The 18,584-nt window shown below is 42.9% G+C and overlaps 2 protein-coding genes across 3 annotated transcripts in view; one reads left to right on the forward strand and one right to left on the reverse strand.

The window, feature by feature from the left end:
- LOC146971640 (large proline-rich protein BAG6-like) overlaps positions 1-15,175 on the reverse strand; it is a 40,438-nt gene extending 25,263 nt beyond the window's left edge. Inside the window, exons 1-19 of one of the 2 annotated variants that reach the window (XM_085801063.1) lie at positions 15,048-15,175; positions 13,942-14,029; positions 13,731-13,848; positions 12,975-13,189; positions 12,683-12,745; positions 12,479-12,601; positions 12,181-12,377; positions 11,864-11,996; positions 10,293-10,493; positions 9,257-9,347; positions 8,783-8,833; positions 7,571-7,917; positions 7,398-7,470; positions 5,843-6,210; positions 5,048-5,306; positions 4,762-4,931; positions 4,550-4,603; positions 2,550-2,658; positions 2,236-2,360 (exon numbers count right to left, since the gene is read on the reverse strand). In XM_085801063.1, coding sequence (XP_085657189.1) covers positions 2,236-2,360; positions 2,550-2,658; positions 4,550-4,603; positions 4,762-4,931; positions 5,048-5,306; positions 5,843-6,210; positions 7,398-7,470; positions 7,571-7,917; positions 8,783-8,833; positions 9,257-9,347; positions 10,293-10,493; positions 11,864-11,996; positions 12,181-12,377; positions 12,479-12,601; positions 12,683-12,745; positions 12,975-13,189; positions 13,731-13,848; positions 13,942-14,022 — 2,778 coding nt within the window. In that variant the 5' untranslated portion in view covers positions 14,023-14,029; positions 15,048-15,175. Of the gene's footprint in view, positions 1-2,235; positions 2,361-2,549; positions 2,659-4,549; positions 4,604-4,761; positions 4,932-5,047; positions 5,307-5,842; positions 6,211-7,397; positions 7,471-7,570; positions 7,918-8,782; positions 8,834-9,124; positions 9,348-10,292; positions 10,494-11,863; positions 11,997-12,180; positions 12,378-12,478; positions 12,602-12,682; positions 12,746-12,974; positions 13,190-13,730; positions 13,849-13,941; positions 14,030-15,047 lie in introns of both variants that reach the window. The other variant, XM_085801062.1, reaches the window with a different exon arrangement.
- An 18-nt stretch (positions 15,176-15,193) lies between these two features.
- glrx3 (glutaredoxin 3) lies at positions 15,194-16,854 on the forward strand. The gene has a single exon (XM_085801065.1). The coding sequence runs from the start codon at positions 15,227-15,229 to the stop codon at positions 16,202-16,204; it is 978 nt and encodes a 325-aa protein (XP_085657191.1). The 5' UTR covers positions 15,194-15,226; the 3' UTR covers positions 16,205-16,854.
- The last annotated feature ends 1,730 nt before the right edge of the window (positions 16,855-18,584 follow it).

An 18,584-nucleotide genomic window follows, 5' to 3' on the forward strand; every position in this document is an offset into this window, starting at 1 on the left:
AAACTGACACAGCCAGAGCAATGTAATGATGCATGTAAATATGTTCAAAGTCATTTCTTGTATATACTGTATATTGGCATGAGCTTCATCTCCATCCTTTTATTTTCTATACAGCCAAATTAATTTAAAAAATGTTAATTTAATGTTGTTAATGATTGACTGTTAGCAGTGTGATTGACTGCTGTGCCTTACACCTACAACTGAAGGATGACGTTTCTCTTTTATATAAAAACTTCTGTATGTTTGTGCAATATATTCCTTAACTATTGAACACGTGTTTTTCTCAAATACTAGTTTTGAGGGATGCAGTGATCAAAATCTTACCAATATGAGCATATGAGCACATACGAGCATTGATCACATAAGAGATCAATGCTGATCTCATATGTGAGATGGCCAATCCATTGCTTATACCAATCATGTCTGGCATACATTGCCGACGACATATGTTTTATTAGTCTTGTGCATTTTGTAAAAGTTCCACATAATTTTTGTTTAGTTTTGGTGGCCTGTTGCACATAAAGGTTCATTGCACAAGATAGAAAGCAAGGCCACACCACACAGTACACAGTGTTCCTCTCAGCAACACACAACAGAGTATTAGCCAAATTTGATAGTTTTTTTTAAGTGACTGCTGACCAGAAACATTCATTCTGATTCACCAATCATGTATCTTAAATGAAAATCAGCCGATAATGATTCATTTAATGATTATATAGATCTATTGGAGCCTCTTTACTCGTTTTCTGTCTTTTGTTGCATTAAGCTTGAGCTAGTGTTTTATTACCTCTACCAAGGAGTTTGTGCTTCACTTATATCTGTCTTTCTTTTTGGTTTTGTTTGTTTGCACTTAGTTGAGGGATGATAAATGGGACAGGGAAGAACCCATTCGATTCTGATGCATATTCGGTTAAAGGGGGAGGCATGGAAATAACTAAAATTGTGAGATAGGACACTTCACCACATTTTCATCCACCTCTCAGGTTATAATATACTATATGGATGTTGATGTAAAAAAGGATAAGTCATATTTATAGTAATAACATCTGAATGTGTAGGACTTGGTGCTACCAGATAATAATTCAGATCTGGTGGAAAAACATTGTGACTCTTCATTACACAGAGTTGTACTTATTAATACTAAGCAACAGTGCGTATTGTACCTGCAGTATTTAGGGAGGACTTTTTGTCATTCAACATGGATCTAATAAAATCTCACAACAACAATAGCAGTTGCAACATAGAAATGGGACAATTGATACAAGCTGTAGAGCTGTATGACTTTAAGAACGCTCACATCATTTCTTGGCTTCTGGGTACAACTAAATAAAGGAAGTTATTGTAAATGTGCTTTTCTATGATTTTCCTACTTTAACAGAGGGACTCTCAGTATTTGAATCTGATGCAATCATTGGGTTGCTCGGTCAAATCTGATTAAATCAGATCCATATTGTCCTGATGTAGTGTGCTAGCCAGGTTTTGATCGTTATACCCTCACTGAACATTGTTTTTGATTTTACCAAACTAAAACATGACTATTGGCTTGTATGTCAGTGACTGACTGTGTGATGAAGTTACACCATTAGACGTCCATCCAAGTGTTGGACGTCCTCAACAGCTTCCCTAATAGTGGGCCTTTAAAGCAGATCCTCTCATGACTGTACTGAATACCAAACTTGCCACAATGATACGGCTGGCCTTCAACACAGACATTACTTATATTTCATCCTTGCACAAGGGCCTCTGTGACAGATCAGTGTTTAGCTTCCTTGTTATAAACACTTCCTAAAAAGGCGTATGGTTGACACAGGCCAGTGTCATGCTGCCTCACCTTTCACCGGGATTTAGTGCTGGTTTTACTTGAGCCATTAAAAGCCCCCTCTGAACTCTGGATCTGCTCTCATTGAAGTTATGTACTTCAAGGTCATGTAACTTAAAATGGTCCAGCTTGTAGTATATTGTGAAAACCTTGCCTGAATAAACTCAGTCCACTGCATTAAATCTGAGTGTATTTACTCATGACCTAAATACATAGATTTTAAAGCTTGTTTCTTTCTCATTATTCTATCCATTGGGCACCAATGCCTGCTGCAAGTGGACTTGAGCACATCTAAAGGAAATTAGATTTGATGTTCTTTGCCTAACATGCATCGGGTGTTTGTTACTTGCTAAACAGAGATCTGAATCTGAGAAGAAAGAAGCTGTGAGTGATTTAGTAAAACATTGTGTACTAACTATTCGGTGGTTGATGACTGCAGTAAGAGCTCTCTGGTCTCCTCTCAGGCAGTGCAGGTTGAGGGCAAGACACTCAAACAGTGCCTGGTTACACATCTGTAGCAACTGGGGTCCAAAGGAGTCATCTGGGGAAAAAAATACATAATAATTTAGTCCAATGACAGGATGGTTGTTAATTTGTTAATTCACTTCAAAGCAGTGTATGATAAATAATGCAAATATGAATACTTCTAATGATGAACTCTATACATAAACTGAAGCAACAGAGGCAATACGTACAGAAAAAAACTAGAAAAGGACAAAAAGGAGTTTACCAGTGCAACGCAGAATATGTGTGGCGATGCGAGTCAGCTGCTGTCTGAAGAAAGACATGTTGGTCCGAGTAACATCAACACCCTCCAACACGGTGACTGAAGACTCTCTCTGTGGGAGTTGAGACAACAATAACAACTCTTTGAGGTACTACTCGAGGAAAACACGGCACAAGTATCTAAAAATGTTTTTGTTAAGATATTGATACAAAGCATAATCAATTATCTATCCACAATATGAATCTATTTCATACCCAAGTTCTCCTTTCAGCATTTGATAAGAGTTTTACAGTATCCCTCTGATCACATGTTTTGACTCTTCATATTTCACCTATTCTAGTCTTAGCCTACAGACTATATTGTATGTGTACCGTAAGTAACCTTCCTATTTTGGCTACAACAGATTTTTAATCCCTATGACGTACATTACCTGGATAAATCAAGTTACATGTATAGATCATGTTGTCAGATCGGCCCCAGGAGAAATATTTTATCTGGTATAGTTGGTGCAAATTATGCTTAATGCAAACAGAAGTAGTTGTTGAACAATAAAGTTGGGTCTAAGTTATTGTGTAACATTGCAGCCCTGTTCAGTGTTCATTATTATTGGTGACAATAAAAAAAAGTATGTCCCCAACAATAACAGGTGCAGTCTTAGTTGTGCTGGGTGTCTCAGATCTTGTGGTAAAAATGAAGGATGTAGCAATATTTCCTTATGGACTGTTGTGTAATTTCTTGGAGAAGTTGTGGACATTAAGTTAACGCACGCTGTACCGCCCACGGTACGGCTCCAGAAGGTGGCGCTAGCATCAATTACTCCCGAACATTTTTAACAGCAGCCCTTAAGCATATATATTCATGTTATACATTGTTAGAAAGCTTAGATCGCCCCGATCAATTGAAGACCACCCATGATTTTTTTGGTTGCTCACAGCCCTAACAGGATTAGCAGTTAGGTCGGCTAGCCGCTAAGCTAACGTATGATGCATACATACCTTTCAAGTCTTCCCTTTATCCACAGCTGATCTACAGCGACCATCTTATGACACAAGACCGTTTGTACAGCTTGCCAAGTACCCATGCTTGTGAAATATGAAATCTGTTTCCTTCTAACCGAAGTATTTTCCTCAATATGTCCATGTGTTTAGTCCAATGCGTAACGTAATACACGCGGATCAAAACAAAAACCGGCCCCGTTACCGCATTTTACGAGTCGCACGGCGATCTGTGACTACATGTGACTGAATGTTTACATCCGTGAGGTCTTCCTGCTTCAAACGACACCACGCAGTAGCCAATCGGTGGCGAGGATGGGCCGGGACATGTCTCGAAAGCCAATGAGGACACGTGACGATGAGACTGACAACGTGACTTTGATTGACAGCTGCTTGAGCCAATAGAAATTGTCCGTGAAATGAAGCAGATAACCTTTTAGCCAATAGTCTGAGGTTTTCAACGGTGTATGACACTACGCCATCACGTTTGGTTGCTGATAAACAAACCCCCGTGTATCCGACGTGCGCGCCACCCGCTCCGCCGCATAGAAATACACAATGCAGATAGGCGTATAGTTCTATAATCCACTGCTTTTAGGGGTGCGCCCTCTACTGCGCGCCAGGAGTTTAGCGGTTGTATTTTTTTTGTTTCTTTTGGTCTTTTGACTTGAAATTTGGACTGCAGGAAGCCAAGACCTGTGGCTGTGGCCTAATTGTGTCTATAGCCTGCTGAGAGGTCCCTGAATGTCTGTACCCATGTCATTCTATAGGCAAACCTATGGGCGGGGAAACAATTTAATCATTCTAACCTTTGCCATTTTTGTCAGTAAAGTCACAGAATCAAAAAAACACCTTAACAGTAATCCTGAGAGTGTTACCTTTACAATGATACCAGGCACATCTCTGAATCTTAAACTATGTGGGATCTGTGCTGCTCACAACTTGGGCATGGCGTTATGGCAAAAAACATGAAAAATAGGGGCGTGCATTAAGAGGTTAAGGACTTACAAAGCTCTCTGTGATGTATTCCTCCAGTTCGTTGACCAGACTGTCGGCAGCCTCCTGTGGGATGTAAAGGGAGGGCATGAGGAAAAACAAAACAATGACAGCACAAAGAGAGAGAGATAAAACTACCCATTTTTTGTCACGTGCTTGAATATTTTAGGACGGGTAATCCATCTTAAGTTAACAAAAGAACATTTCTGGTGAGTGGTACTGACAGCAATGTTCTGTTCAGTGGGCTCTCTGCCATTGAGGTAGTTCTGGGTGAAGAACTGGGACAGCTGAGGCTGGATGCGCCCCAGTGGCTGGTGTTGCCCATGAAGCAGCATGACCAGGTCGGACATGGTGAAGGTCTGGCACACCAGCATCAGCAGCTCTCCAAAAAACCCTGAAAATCATAATTCAAAAAAATGAAAAACGTAAGGAAGTTACAGGAAATTCAATGATCAATATTTAGATTAAATATTTAGATTAAGTATCACTAAATAATGTGTTGTTCCTTACCGGTTGGATCCTCAGGACTGATGAAGATGTTGGTTGCCTGTGACAGCCTCTGCATAAACTGAGCAATGCTCTCAGTGTCGTTCTGGGCTTGGCCCAGAGAGCCCATCATGGTGCTCAGAACGCCACGGACGATGCCTGTGAATAACTCTGGGTTGAGGGCATCAGCTGCTGCAGAGGGGTTAGGAGCTGGGTTGGGCCCTGGACCAGGAGCTGGAGTGGTACCAGAGGGAGGCTGGGGTGGAGAGAAAATGGGCTGAGCCTAGAAAGAGAAGGAGAATTTGTTAAAAAAAATACTTCACCTTACTTGAAACAGAAGTTATTTTTTAAATGGACACTACATAAAGGTACAAGAAACACACTCACTATTAGCTTATCTGTTCCCTATTGTGAAGATTAAGTTGAGGGTAGAATTTAATATAACACCAACTTTCAGGGGGTCATGACTAACCACTAAAACTGTTGTCAGTGGTAAAAATTCAGGAAAAAATAAAATCCTTTGTAAAGCCACAAGAAGAGGGATACAGCAGAAAAACGTTCTCTGATTCTATATGATAAAGAAAAATGCTGGCTATTTCTAAGATATTTTTAAGATTTCAGTGACTCTGTATGTACTCTCTGATGTAGTTGCACAGGAAAAATCTACTTGGCTCTCAAAAGCCATAACTTGATATGTTGCAATCCTTCCACATGATCTGTATGAACATTATTCTTGATCAGAGACCCACATCTAAATACATGTGCAATTTCCCAGCCTAGTCTATTAAGTGCACTCAGTTTGAATATTCAAGCACTGACCTGCTGCATGAATTCACTCACTCCCTGGATGAAGGCTGGGACACCAGATGTGGTGACGGTGATAGAGGGGGCCCCTCCAGGGCCTGCTGCACCGGCCGCTCCAGTCACGCCCAGCAGAGAACCCAGCAGGTGGCTGAGGTCTGGGGGCATCTCCTGGGGCTGGGCCTCAGTGGGGTTGGCCTCCGGTTGGCTCTGTGGGCTCGCAGTGCTTGCAGTGGATGGAGGTGTTGGACCCGAGGTGGAAAAAGAAAAGGAAGAGGAGGAGGAAGAGGAAGAGGTTTGAGACGAGGAGGAAAAGGAGGAAGAGGAGGATGTAGATGTAGATGTGGATGAAGAAGAGGATGAGGAGGATGGAGTTGTTTGACCAGCTGTGGAAAAAAAAACAGATTGAAATATCACTGATGGACAGCAATCATTTGACAGTCTTTTTGGAGATTGGGTATGCTAGACAAAACTAAGATAAAATCAATGTATGAACTCATACAAAAGTAATCGCTCTCAATCATCACTTATGACCCAATAGGAATGGGTTGTAGTGTTTATCTGTGGATCCCACCCTCTGCCTGGATTTTGTTCTTTCTGTTATTTTGCTGTGTTCAAGACATGTCAGGGCTGAAACCTTGCAGCCCCCAGCTAGAGACTGTAAGGGTGTGACTATAAACGTGTAGCAACCAGGTGAGATTGCTGCCTCGAACTCTGTCATTATTCTATATCTGTACTGTAGATGCATCGAGAGCTGCAGGTCTGTGTGTCTGTTTGACGGAGGCCAGGGTTGAGCTACGGAGGTGCAGCTGTGTGGTCGTGGTTTTTAAGTCACCATCAAATAATCAGGAAATAATGTTTCCATCACCGCCTCTCTCTAACTTGCTTTAGAAACACTGGACTCTCTTCTCGCTTGTTAAAGCAGATATCAGTGGAATGTTTTTGTTAATATAAGTCCTAAATAGTCCTATTTTCCGTCAGCAATCACTTACATGAAGTATTTCAGCCTAAACACGAGTCTCTCCGTCACTCTGCTCTGCTGTAACCCGAGGAGAAAATTTTCCTTGTGGGATACAAGTGTTATCCAATGAGGAGAGAGAACGGCATGAAGGGCTGTGTGTGCAGCCAAGGGATGCGCGTGAATGTGGTGACGTAGCACGAGGACCAATTGATGCCTGACAAGGGCGGGGGCTGCTAACTCATGGTGCGTTCAAGGAAACTCGTACTTTGTGTTTTTCCTTCCTGTGAAGTCATACCAGTTCGATCTGGTACGAGTTCACGGGTCGGAAGTTACGAGTGGCCGTTATAGGGAACTTTCACAGACAACAGGACGGTAAAAACACGAGCTACGGGTTACCTGGAACGCTACCAAGTCGTAGTTGTGACTTGAAGCTGTAACTTACGGTTTCAAAAGCCTGCCTTGAACACAGCATTAGCCGAAACGGCCGTGCCACTGATATCTGCTTTAAGCTATGGAGGATGGGGCAACTTTAAATCAAACTGATAGATCATGATAAGCACTGATAATACACTCAAAAACTAAATGTATTAAAAGATTAAAAGAAGAGCTCACCCATTTGTCCTGGCAGCAGAAGTTGTCCAACTAGTCCACTGATCATCTGGTTGAGAGCTGCAGGGTTGAAAGCCTGTTGAGCAGGACATTTTAATTAATCTCAAAACATTGATCATGTTGACAATAAGCCTGAAAAAGCAAACAGGGACCTCATCAGAAAACATTACACCCACCTGTCCTGGCTGCTGGCCGGGCATAGCAGCCCTCACATTGATGGTGGTACCCCTGGTGCCAAAGGCGGGGGGGGGCATGTTGGGTGCGAACGGTGGTCGGGTGAACAAAACCCGGGCCTGGGGGCCGGCATGAGGGGGTGGTGGGGGAGCAGTAGGTGTGGTGGTGGGTGTGTTTGGACCCGTGGTCGTAGCTGAGGAGTTGGTAGTGGAGCTGTAGCCGGGAGGGGTGGGCTGTGGGGGGACTGGCTGGCCTGTGGCGGCAGCAGTGGCGGCACTCGTAGCTACGGCAGCGGCATATTGGCTGATCTGCTGCATGAGGTTTCGCATAAAATCAGGAGGGAGGGCACCTGAGGACAAAACAGATCCGTAAATCAGAAAAGCATGATTTGATTTTGATGTTAGCAGGTAGGTTTAGTTAGTTTATTCTTCCTTATTCAATTAAAGGCCCCATGCTGTGCACTTTTCTCTGGGTTTATTTACCTGCTGATATCCCTAACAAGATGTATCATTGGTTTTGAGTACCTGTGATCTGCTTAATATCGTCTATATTGCCCCTTTCTGTTGCCTCTTTCTGGAGTTCTAACAGGCACAGGTCATTTGGCCAATCAGAAGAGAGAATGAGAACCTCTCCTCTGATTGGCTGACTGTTTTAGAGTGGCATGTGGTCGGGCCAATCACAGGCAAGTAACTGAAACCTAAGCTGCATTCATAGAAATTGAAAAATAACAACTGGTCACGGTGGGCGGAGTTACCTTGTGTGTGACATCACAGAAAGGAGGAAGTGCTATCTGCTCGTCTTAAAGAGAATGTTCCTACAAATGGGCGGTGTGTGTTTCTCCGTTTATGACCAGTTTGATGCATGGGACAGTATATACGTGGCCCAGAGACCTCCCCAAGCATGAAAAAATAACCAAAATCACATTTTTCATGCCATGGGGCCTTTAATTGTTTCACTTATAAACATTAGAAAGTGAAAAATGTAATCAACTGGAAGACACAGAGATTTCCATGTCTTTAAATATTCTTTTTTTCTGTTTCAGAACCCAGCATATTCAATTTTCTATAATGTTAGGCAACATGTTCTAAAATTTGATGAGCAGAAATGATAAATATTGGGAATTTCTGTTTGAAAATTGACTAAAACAACTTAAAATGTACAAAGGTTTCCATTAAAACTACATTATGCCAAATGAACAATCAAATAGACTTTACCTGGTTGTCCTGGCATTTGCTGACCAGCTGCTGCAGGGTTTGCACCTGGGCCTGTACACATACACAAACACAAGGCAAAACACAGTCTGAACTTCCTTGAACACCGAGAGACTTGTAACTCCATTACTCTCAACAGAGGTGCGCTTGCAATGGTCAGGGGAAGTCTTCAAACAAATCAAATCAAACATGTCAGAAAACCCTTGTGGCAGCAGAGCATGGATGATGAAGTGGTGCAATAAATGCATTTCTTTCATTCCAGTGCATTGCTGCCCAGCAGTGAGATACAGCAACAGCTTTGATCAAGTGGAGCATTCAATCAGTGGCGGATAGCGGACAACACACCGTCCGTGTTCATCTGCATCATCACCACCGGTACTGCCTGGTGGCTGATCCTGATGACCCGGGGGCCGGCCTGTCCCTGTCCAGCCTGCTGATTGGACGGGGAAGTCTGTGGGGGGGAGGTCTGTCCCTGACCTGGCTGCTCCGACTGGCTGGTGGACTGAGTAGGCGGAGCTTGTCCCTCAGTGCTGTTAGACGCAACAGTCACTGTGGCGCCCAGGTTCATCTGTGAGTGACAACACACAGCATCGATCAGCCTAACGATACAACGAGTTCCAATTAATAACTTCCAGGGATGCGAACGGGTCAGGACCAAAAAAGAGAGGAATTGTCTGGGGGGGGGGGGGGTGCTCACCATTAACAAATTATTACATTACAATATCATGTAAAAGTCAATTTCCAGTAGGCCTAGTTCAACCCCAACCAAGTATTGATTGATTGATTATAGATGGACATAGTTTTCAGAAGGCCAACATTTCTATAGGCTTAAAAAAAAAAAAAAAAAAAAAAAGATCCTTTGCAATATTTCAATTTTGGAGATATTGAATTTTAGGTATTCACTGAATGTTAGTCATAATTATTACTATTAAAATACACTGAAGAAATAAAGACATGGGATGTTTCATTCAGTGTGTAATGGACATATAATGTGTTAGTTTCACTTTAATTGAACACATTCTACATCGCGGAGGCGACGTCTCTCCACTCAGGGCTTCCTTCACCTCTGAAACGGGGCAGAGCTCCGTGGGAGACACCTGCCTGACACAGCAACGTAGGGAACCGTGCATGTCCGCGGCGCACAGCTCCACGGACACGCACGGGGGGAAAAAACAGCGTCGCCGTCGCACCGACTGCAAGCGGATACGCGCCGCTTTGGATAACGAGCGCGCACGTCGCGCATTGGAGGTCGGCTGTTATCAGTATAATCAGAGACCATGAATGAGTTCGCCTCAGTTTCACGTGATTGTCACTGTCAGCCTGTTAGAAAAACATTTTACTGACCCCAGCTGAGACGCTGAGACCCCCCCCCCCCCCCAAAAAAAAAAAAACTCTTCGGATCTGAACGATTCACACGAGTCACCTAATTGGTCATGAAAAAAGCGAGTTTCGCTTTTCGGCGCGCTGTTTGCATCCCTGAACTTCTTACTAGAATATGCTTGTGTTCACTTACTTGCACTGGGATGTGGTGGTGTACAGCTCCAGGCAGAGTGACCGGGGTGGCGTAGTGGGAGAACGGGCGAACCACATGTAGGTGGCGGGGTACGGGGCTCATGAGGTTCAGTCGCAGGTCACTGAGGGCCACAAGGGCGTTGCCGAGGAGACGGAGACACTCCCATGTCAGGATGAGAGTTTGCTGATCCTCCTCTCTCTCCTGTGACAGCAAAGAAATCAACTTGAGTAACATTTTGAGAGACAACAGGGAGCCCATTTTACCCATGAAAAAATGATTATAAAACAAAGAGGTGAGTTTTCAGTAGCATTACTATTTGTCCTCAAACTTTTATATAAATGAGTCCAATTAGAGCATCATTGGCAATCTGAAAGGATTTGAAATGAGTTTAAATGTGGTATAAAAATGAACAAAAAGAATCTACACAACTAATACTTAAAGCAGAAGTAAGTGGTCCGGTCGTTTTCGCTAATGCTGCGTTCCAGGCAGGCTTTTGAAATCGTAAATTACAGCTTCAAGTCACAACTTACGACTTTGTAGCGTTTCAGGCAACCCACTCGTGTTTTTCTGACCTGTTTTACCGGTGAAAGTCACTATAACGGCCACTCGTAACTTCCGACCGGTGAACTCGTACCAGATCGAACTGGTACCACTTCACGGTCGGAAAAATACGAGTTTCCTTGAACGCACCATAAGAGTCCTCGTCCCTACGTCGCCACATTCACGGCGTTCCTTGGCTGCACACACAGCCCTGCATGCCGTTATCTCTCCTCATTGGATAAAAACTGTAGGATACGATAAATGTTTTCTCTTCGGCTCAGAGCAGAGCAGAGGGACTGAGAGACCCGTGTTTCGGTCCAAACACTCTATGTAAGTGATTGCTGTCAGAAGATATAACTATTTAAGACTTATATTAACACAAATATATCACTTACTTCTGCTTTAAGGAAATTAAAACAGGAATATTTTATGATCCATGTGAAATTTTGTTTTACATTTTTGTGCATTAGACTTTCTGAGAGATAGTAAACATGGAGCCTTAGATGGCATTGATTATGTTAATCTCACAAGCCAGCACCAATGATGTGGCAGTCATACATGCAGGAGTGCAGAGATATTGTCAAAGTAAATTATGTTAAATACGTTGTTGTTTTTTTGACATACTTGAGGACATGACAGATGTGTACCTAACATTGCAGGGCTCCAGACTGCCCCTACATGGGGACATTTTGCCCCTAAAATTCGAGACAGTGCAAGTACATTTTTCATCTACTTGTTGGAACCAGTAAATTTTGCCGTGTGTTTGTTTTTTTAACACTAGTGAAATGTGGAAGTGGTGACTCAAGGAATCTGGTCATCTGTCATTACAGGTGGCGGACCAATGTGTGTGAGGATCATGAATGAAAAGGAAATGTGAATATTTGCTTTGCAAGTCGATTTACGCCCCTAAATTTTCTGCTTGCACTCCTAAAATTTTATGTTAGGGGGCCACTGTGCTCCTAATAAAAAATGTTAAAAATGTCTGGAGCCCTGGATTGCCAGTTAACATTGTTTGGCTGTTTGCATCCTACTGTATTGTTGTTGTATTCAGCAGTGGTGGCTGATTCCAGGATGGTGTGAGCTCTTTGGATGAAAGGCTGCAGTCTCTCCTCCACCCTCCGTAGCTCAGACAACATCTCCGCCAGCTCAGCTGGGCTGGGGTGACTGGAGGAGAAAAAGAATCAAATAAAATTTCTGATATAGCCGACTTAGAAAGGAACTCATAAGTCGCTCTTAACTTGTCTGCCAAATGAGTAAATGTAAATAAAAGAAATCAGAATCATTTGTGTGAATCCAAGCACAACTGTGTGGAATAAGTAGCAATCAGAGTCACTGAGGTTTGTCTTACTGGGGTCCAGGTTGGGGTGTTGGTCCCTCAGACTGTGCTGAAGTGGTGGGCGGAGGTGGGGGAGTTGTTGCAGGTGGGGATGTGTCCATTGGCTGGGAGGAGGGAGATGGAGTGGAGGTGGTGGATGAAGACGAGGGAGGAGGGGGGGCAGCGGCGGAGGCTGCCTCTGTTTGGGAAGTGGAGTCGCTCGGTTGACCCTGAAAACGGACACGGGATAGCAGGTGTAATCGATACTGTTGAAACAGAGATTTCTCTGGAGCTTTGCTGACGGACTCATTTGAGGGGTCGAAGCTCTCACCTCCATCCGGTGGATGACGTCGTTGACGTCTCTCAGCAGGTTTTCAGCCAATACCAGCCTCAGCCTCGGCTCGCTCTGCACCGGCTGGTCCATATCGATGTGCACATTCACTGACCCGTTGCTCTGAAACAGACGATGACAATTAACAAAACACAGGGCAATGTTATGTGGGATTGTAGACAGTCATCAGACATGGTAACTCACCCCTGTGCTGGTTGTGACTCTGGCATTCCTGGCATTCTCCCCCACCATCTGCTGGACTGACATCTAAACAAGAAGAATAACACACAGAATTAATACAGGGGGAAAAAAACCTTCTAACTTAATAAAAGCTGGGCAGCATCCAATCGGTGACATGTTTATATATCATGTTATTTTATCCAGCAGTTATGTTGTTGTATTTCTCAGTTTGTACAAAAGAAAAATGGAAATTCAGATTAAGAAGTATAAATATTATTGCACTGAACAGTCCAAACTATTCAAAAAACAGACCTACCTGTATCTGCTGTGGGTCCATGATGTTGACAGGGAGGTTGAAGGTGCCCAGCATTACATAGCTGTTAGCATTGCGATCATGTGGAGGCACTTGGGATGTCCCCTGGGAGGACGAGGAGGGCCCGCTGTCTGTTGAGGAGCCTCCTGACCCAGAACCAGGCTGAGAGGGTGGAGGGGGGGCGCGCTCCACAAGGTGTATCACCTTGCCACCAACATCTGGAAAAAACCGGCAGACAACCATTGTAACATCCGAGCACATGAGATAATGTGTGCACTTCCTGTATTTGTTTAAAATGCAGCTGAAATGGGAACTTGAAAACTAAAAGTGCTGTGAAATAAGGCTACACGCAATGATGTACCATTTTATTCCAAAATATTTCAGACAATGACGGAAAAAAAAACAACTGGAACCATTAGTTGTGGCATCAGGAATAATTTTCTGTCGATGAATTAACGGATTATTCAACCGCAACTCTCTACCATGGAATTCGGTCTTAACTTCCTCCGAAGTTGCAGAAAATGTTTCAATAAAATACAAGCTAACCGAACTACCATGTTCTAACTTATATGTCAACATATGCAACATGTTATCACACAACGTGTATGTAATTATGAATACTTGAGAAAACACATTCTAGAGATCTTCTGAAGCACTGTACCGATTAAAAACAATGTAGAAATAAATTAAAAATGCCCTTGACAGAAGATAAAATGAGGCTGTGTCTTTCTTTAAAGTTGAAGGTAATTAATTACGTACTGTAATCTGTCAGAGTCCTTTCATCTTGCAGCACTCTGCCCTGGTAGATCAGCCTCTGTTTGTCCAAAGGAATACCTACTGACGGGGCAATGTGCTCCTTGAATTCCTTCACCGTCAGCTACAAGAAGTGGAAGAGATGTTGAACAATTTCAAAGTTTGACTGAAAATTTGAATTCACTTCGGATTTTGTTGTCAGACTAGATGAGTGTACCTGAGCACCAACGGTGTAGGTCCTGCTCTGGGAGTCCAATGTTTTGACTGTCACCTCTATGTCTGCAGATTGTTCCTCCATGGTGTTCCTGTCCAATAACAAAATTGCATTGCGTTAATTATAGACCAGCTGGCACTGGATTTAAGGCAAATATTGTTAATAGTTTTAAAGCTTGTGATTAAATTATATCACCTGATTTCCCCTAAAATAAACACTGATTTATGACAAGGATCACAGATTACTATATATGTACTATGTGGGACATTATGTCTTCAAACAGAGTTGTGACAGTTCACGATACCTGTTGGTTGATAAAGTTATATTACTGGCAATAAGCTATAGACATTAGTAATCACAAGTAGGTCCATAATTTTTATATAATATGTTATTTATTATTTATGTCTATGATGTGACTAAAATTGCAAATCTGTAAAATGTTAGACAACAAGTGCATCACATCATCATTTCTCAGAGCAGAGGATGAAACCTGTAACTCGCTTTACAAAGAGTTGACAAAAGGTTAAATCCCAAACGTGTCTAGTTAAAGTGATTTATGCTCGAAGCCTGGTCTCATGTGGAAAAGTAATTGATCATAGGTTTCACAAATCTGACGGTTTGTACTCTCATCGTTCATCTACTCCAATTTAACTGGTGTAGGTGTGTTGTTTCCTGATCTAAACCCTGTCTGAGGATGTCTGGACGGGATGAAGCAGTGAAGTAGCCCTGTTGTGTTGTCACAAACAAAGGTTTCTCAGATCAGTTTCAAACTGTTACTGAACCTACTGGGAGGTCAGCCGTAGTTACATCAAGTTAGCACCGCTAATAGCTCGCTCGGTCGAGCGTGTATTTACAAATTTAAACATGAATTTAACACTTTGAACAGTTTCAGTAACCCAAACGTTAAACAGATAATGTTAACCAGCTGCCGTTACCTACCACTGGCTCGCTAGCATGAGTTAGCTTAGCTGAACTTGGGGACCAGGCGTTTGGAGCGGAGCTAACGTGGCTAGGCTAACGCTCAACAAACTAAACGTTACAATCAGCTCATCTTATCGGAGAGGACCGGGCGGTTCGTTTCCACCAACATTTTTTTGTTTAGCGGTTACCTTAACAGTTGTGGCGTCCTTTCAACTTATCCAGTGTATGCTGTAGTTCCTTATCACCAAATAAGACGCAAATACTTCCTAGTACGAGCTCTGGTACTTGCCAGAAGCTACCAGGGCTTCGCGGATGTGACGTCACAGCGACACCGGAAGCGCACAGAGGAGGGACAGAAAAAAAAAACATGGCGAATCTCGTGGAGGCGACAACGCAGCAGCAGTTCGAAGGTTTCTTGGCCAAAGCTGGAAAATGCCTGACCGTGGTGCATTTTCAAGCGGGGTGGGCTCCTCAGTGCGGCCAAATGAACGAGGTAATGGCCGAGCTGGCCAAGGAGCACGCACACACCACGTTTGTGAAGTTGGAGGCCGAAGCGGTGCCGGAGGTGTCGGAGAAGTATGAGATCGCCTCTGTCCCCACTTTCCTTTTCTTCAAAGGCGGGGAGAAGGTGGACCGGCTGGACGGCGCCCACGCTCCGGACCTGACCAAGAAGGTGCAGCGTTTGACGGTGACCGGGAGCCCGGCCGGAGAGGCGGAAAGCGGCGCCACAGACCTGAACCAGCGGCTGAAGAAGCTGATCAACGCGGCGCCCTGCATGCTCTTCATGAAGGGCTCCTCACAGGAGCCCCGCTGTGGCTTCAGCCGGCAGATAGTGGCCCTGCTGAAGGAGCACAACATCCAGTTCAGTAGCTTCGACATCTTGTCCGACGAGGAGGTGCGACAGGGGCTGAAGACCTACTCCAACTGGCCCACCTACCCTCAGCTGTATGTGAACGGAGAGCTGATGGGAGGACTGGACATAGTGAAGGAGCTGGCAGAGTCTGGAGAGCTGGAGAACACCTGCCCCAAGGCTGTCACCTTGGAGCACAGGCTCAAGTCCGCCATCAACAAGAACCCGGTCATGCTGTTCATGAAGGGCAACAAGGAGGCCGCCAAATGTGGCTTCAGCAGGCAGATACTGGAGATTTTGAACAGCGCCGAGGTGGATTATGACACCTTTGATATCCTGCAGGATGAAGAGGTGCGTCAGGGCCTGAAGACATATTCTAACTGGCCCACCTACCCCCAGCTCTACGTGAAGGGAGAGCTCATCGGGGGTTTGGACATAGTCAAGGAGCTGAAGGAGAGCGGAGACCTGGTGTCAGTGCTGAAGGGGGAGTCGTAGGTGGACTTGCCATGGCTTCAGAGATGGGGGAACAAGAAGCTACTACTGCACATGCCCGACGTTGGCTGTGTGTCACTGATGCAAGATTACAGGAGGGCCTGGAAGTAAAAGCAAACAATTTCTGAAAAGAAATTAGAGCTAATAATCAAATTTCTGTCCCATAACCTAACTATTGTAGGATTTGAATAGGTTCATGCTCTGTTTAAAGTTTAACAATTAAATTAACAATGAGGACTCACTTGGTTTTCATTCTACATTTTCCATATAGTGTTACAGGGAAATTCTTGCTTTGAGTAATCCTTGAAAATACATCTTTATAGTTACTGCAATTTGTGAAAAACATCTCCCATGTGACACTGGGTGAGGATAGTTGACTGAGGTTCACATTGCGTTTTGCATTTCTAGGTTGCATCATTCCTTCCAGTACTTCACCACAGGTTTATATTCAGTGAACTGTTACCTGCTTCCTGCCGTCCTGTCCAGCTGCTGTCTGTTATCTGTTATTCACCTGAAAGACACATGAACTGTCTTTTACCATAATCAAACAAACAGTCTGGTTCAAATCCTTCAAAGAAATTCTATGTTGCACTTATTGCTTTGTTTCTTCATCAGTAACATTATGATTTAACAAATAAAAAGCATAAAAATTATGTTGTTTTATGGTGCTACTTACAGTATATCAATTGCTTACCACTACATGTCACTTAAGAGTGCATAAACAACCCCATTCCATTTTTTTTGGTGTCATAAAAAAACTACTAAGTTCTTTAATGGTTATCAGGAGTTATGTTTGAATTCCACAGATGATTCAGAAATACATGATCATTTGATTAGTTTGGAATCATAATACAGAACATCCTCAAGTTACAGTTTTTCTCAGACGCGTTGGTGCATTTTTCACATCACTAGTCACATTTGCACAACAGTGTGTGCTTAGTACAAACAATTACAAACTGCAAAACCTAGTGGATAACCTGCAAAAGTGTGTCACTTGCTCAAAATTGATAGTTTCATTGACATTTGAGGAATGAACTATCCATTTCATCAAAATGAGAAGTCCTGACATCATTGTTTATGAACAAGATAGTCAAATAGCTTTGTCATGTTTTCATTACGACAGTTTACTAACAATGCAAAAAAAGTCAGATCTTGGTGACACTACCTGAAAATGCTCAAGACAGCACTACACACTACTTGTACAGTCATTTGAAAACTACAGTTAAGTTACACATTACTATATTTAGTGGAGTAAGTGAGTACAAGACACTGAATACGTATGTTTCACATTTTTACTACATATGCTCTTCTAATTTGTTCACAGCATTGTGCAAAAGAAAAATACACTACAGTCATCTATTTGCAACAAACATAAGAAACATCCTTCTGGGTAGAGTTGTGGACAATTGTAAACAATATTGCAGTACATATAGTAACTGAACATACAGAGTAGGCCACTGTAAATCATTCCTGCACGTCCAGATGTTCCTGTCTGTCTGGCCACAAACTGCATCACTGTTAATTGAAACGATTGAAACAGATTAAGTATTCCCAAAGATATTGTCATCCTCGCTTTGTATCTCTCTCAGCCTTATGTCATTGTTTGCAATCACCATTGCACAAATCTTGTCCCACTGCTTAATGCCTGACACAATGACAGTAGTGCAGTGCAGATTGTTTAGTGCTAAATTACTGTCCAATACTATACATAACTGTTCTTCCGACGAAATGTTTGAATAATTTAATTTACAGTGGTTCTCCCAACATTTAAAATTAGTTTGACAACTAGTTCAACAATTTTGTTTGTAATGGCTCAAGCAATGAAATGAGGACTATTAGTTTTATAGGGAACAACTTTTCAGCATTCAGAAACATGATAATGTTATAAAAGAGAAGAGAATTGTATGAAAGCAACTGATAAATGTCCAATCATAGTATGATGTGCACAAATGACTACATGTTGTGGAGGTCGAACTAATAGTTCTGAGAAATTTAGTTCTGATCTGAGAAGCACCAAAGCAACTGAGAAAAAAAACTGTAATAGAAATGCTCTCCAAGACAGTGGTACTCAGAAAGTGGATCTGAATCAGCAGCTCTCAGAGGAAATCACAGCAAAAATCCAAGGTTATTCACACATGCAAATTGAAGCAGTGTGTGTTCCTATTTACTGTCATTTTGTCAGATCTGCCCAGCTAAAACTAATATTACAGAGCAGTCCTGCAAGAAGTTCTGCCTGATCTCATTCTGCTCTGTTTTTGTCCGTCCGCTCCATAGACACAATATCTCAATAATGTCTCAACAGAACTTCTTCAAATATGGCACAGACATTCACAAGAATTCATGGATGAATCGATTAGATGTTGAAGGTCAAAGGTTAAGGTAA

The sequence above is a fragment of the Trachurus japonicus genome, chromosome 16, assembly GCF_045865225.1.
Source record: "Trachurus japonicus isolate A0001 chromosome 16, Traja_1.0".
Lineage (NCBI taxonomy): Eukaryota > Metazoa > Chordata > Actinopteri > Carangiformes > Carangidae > Trachurus > Trachurus japonicus.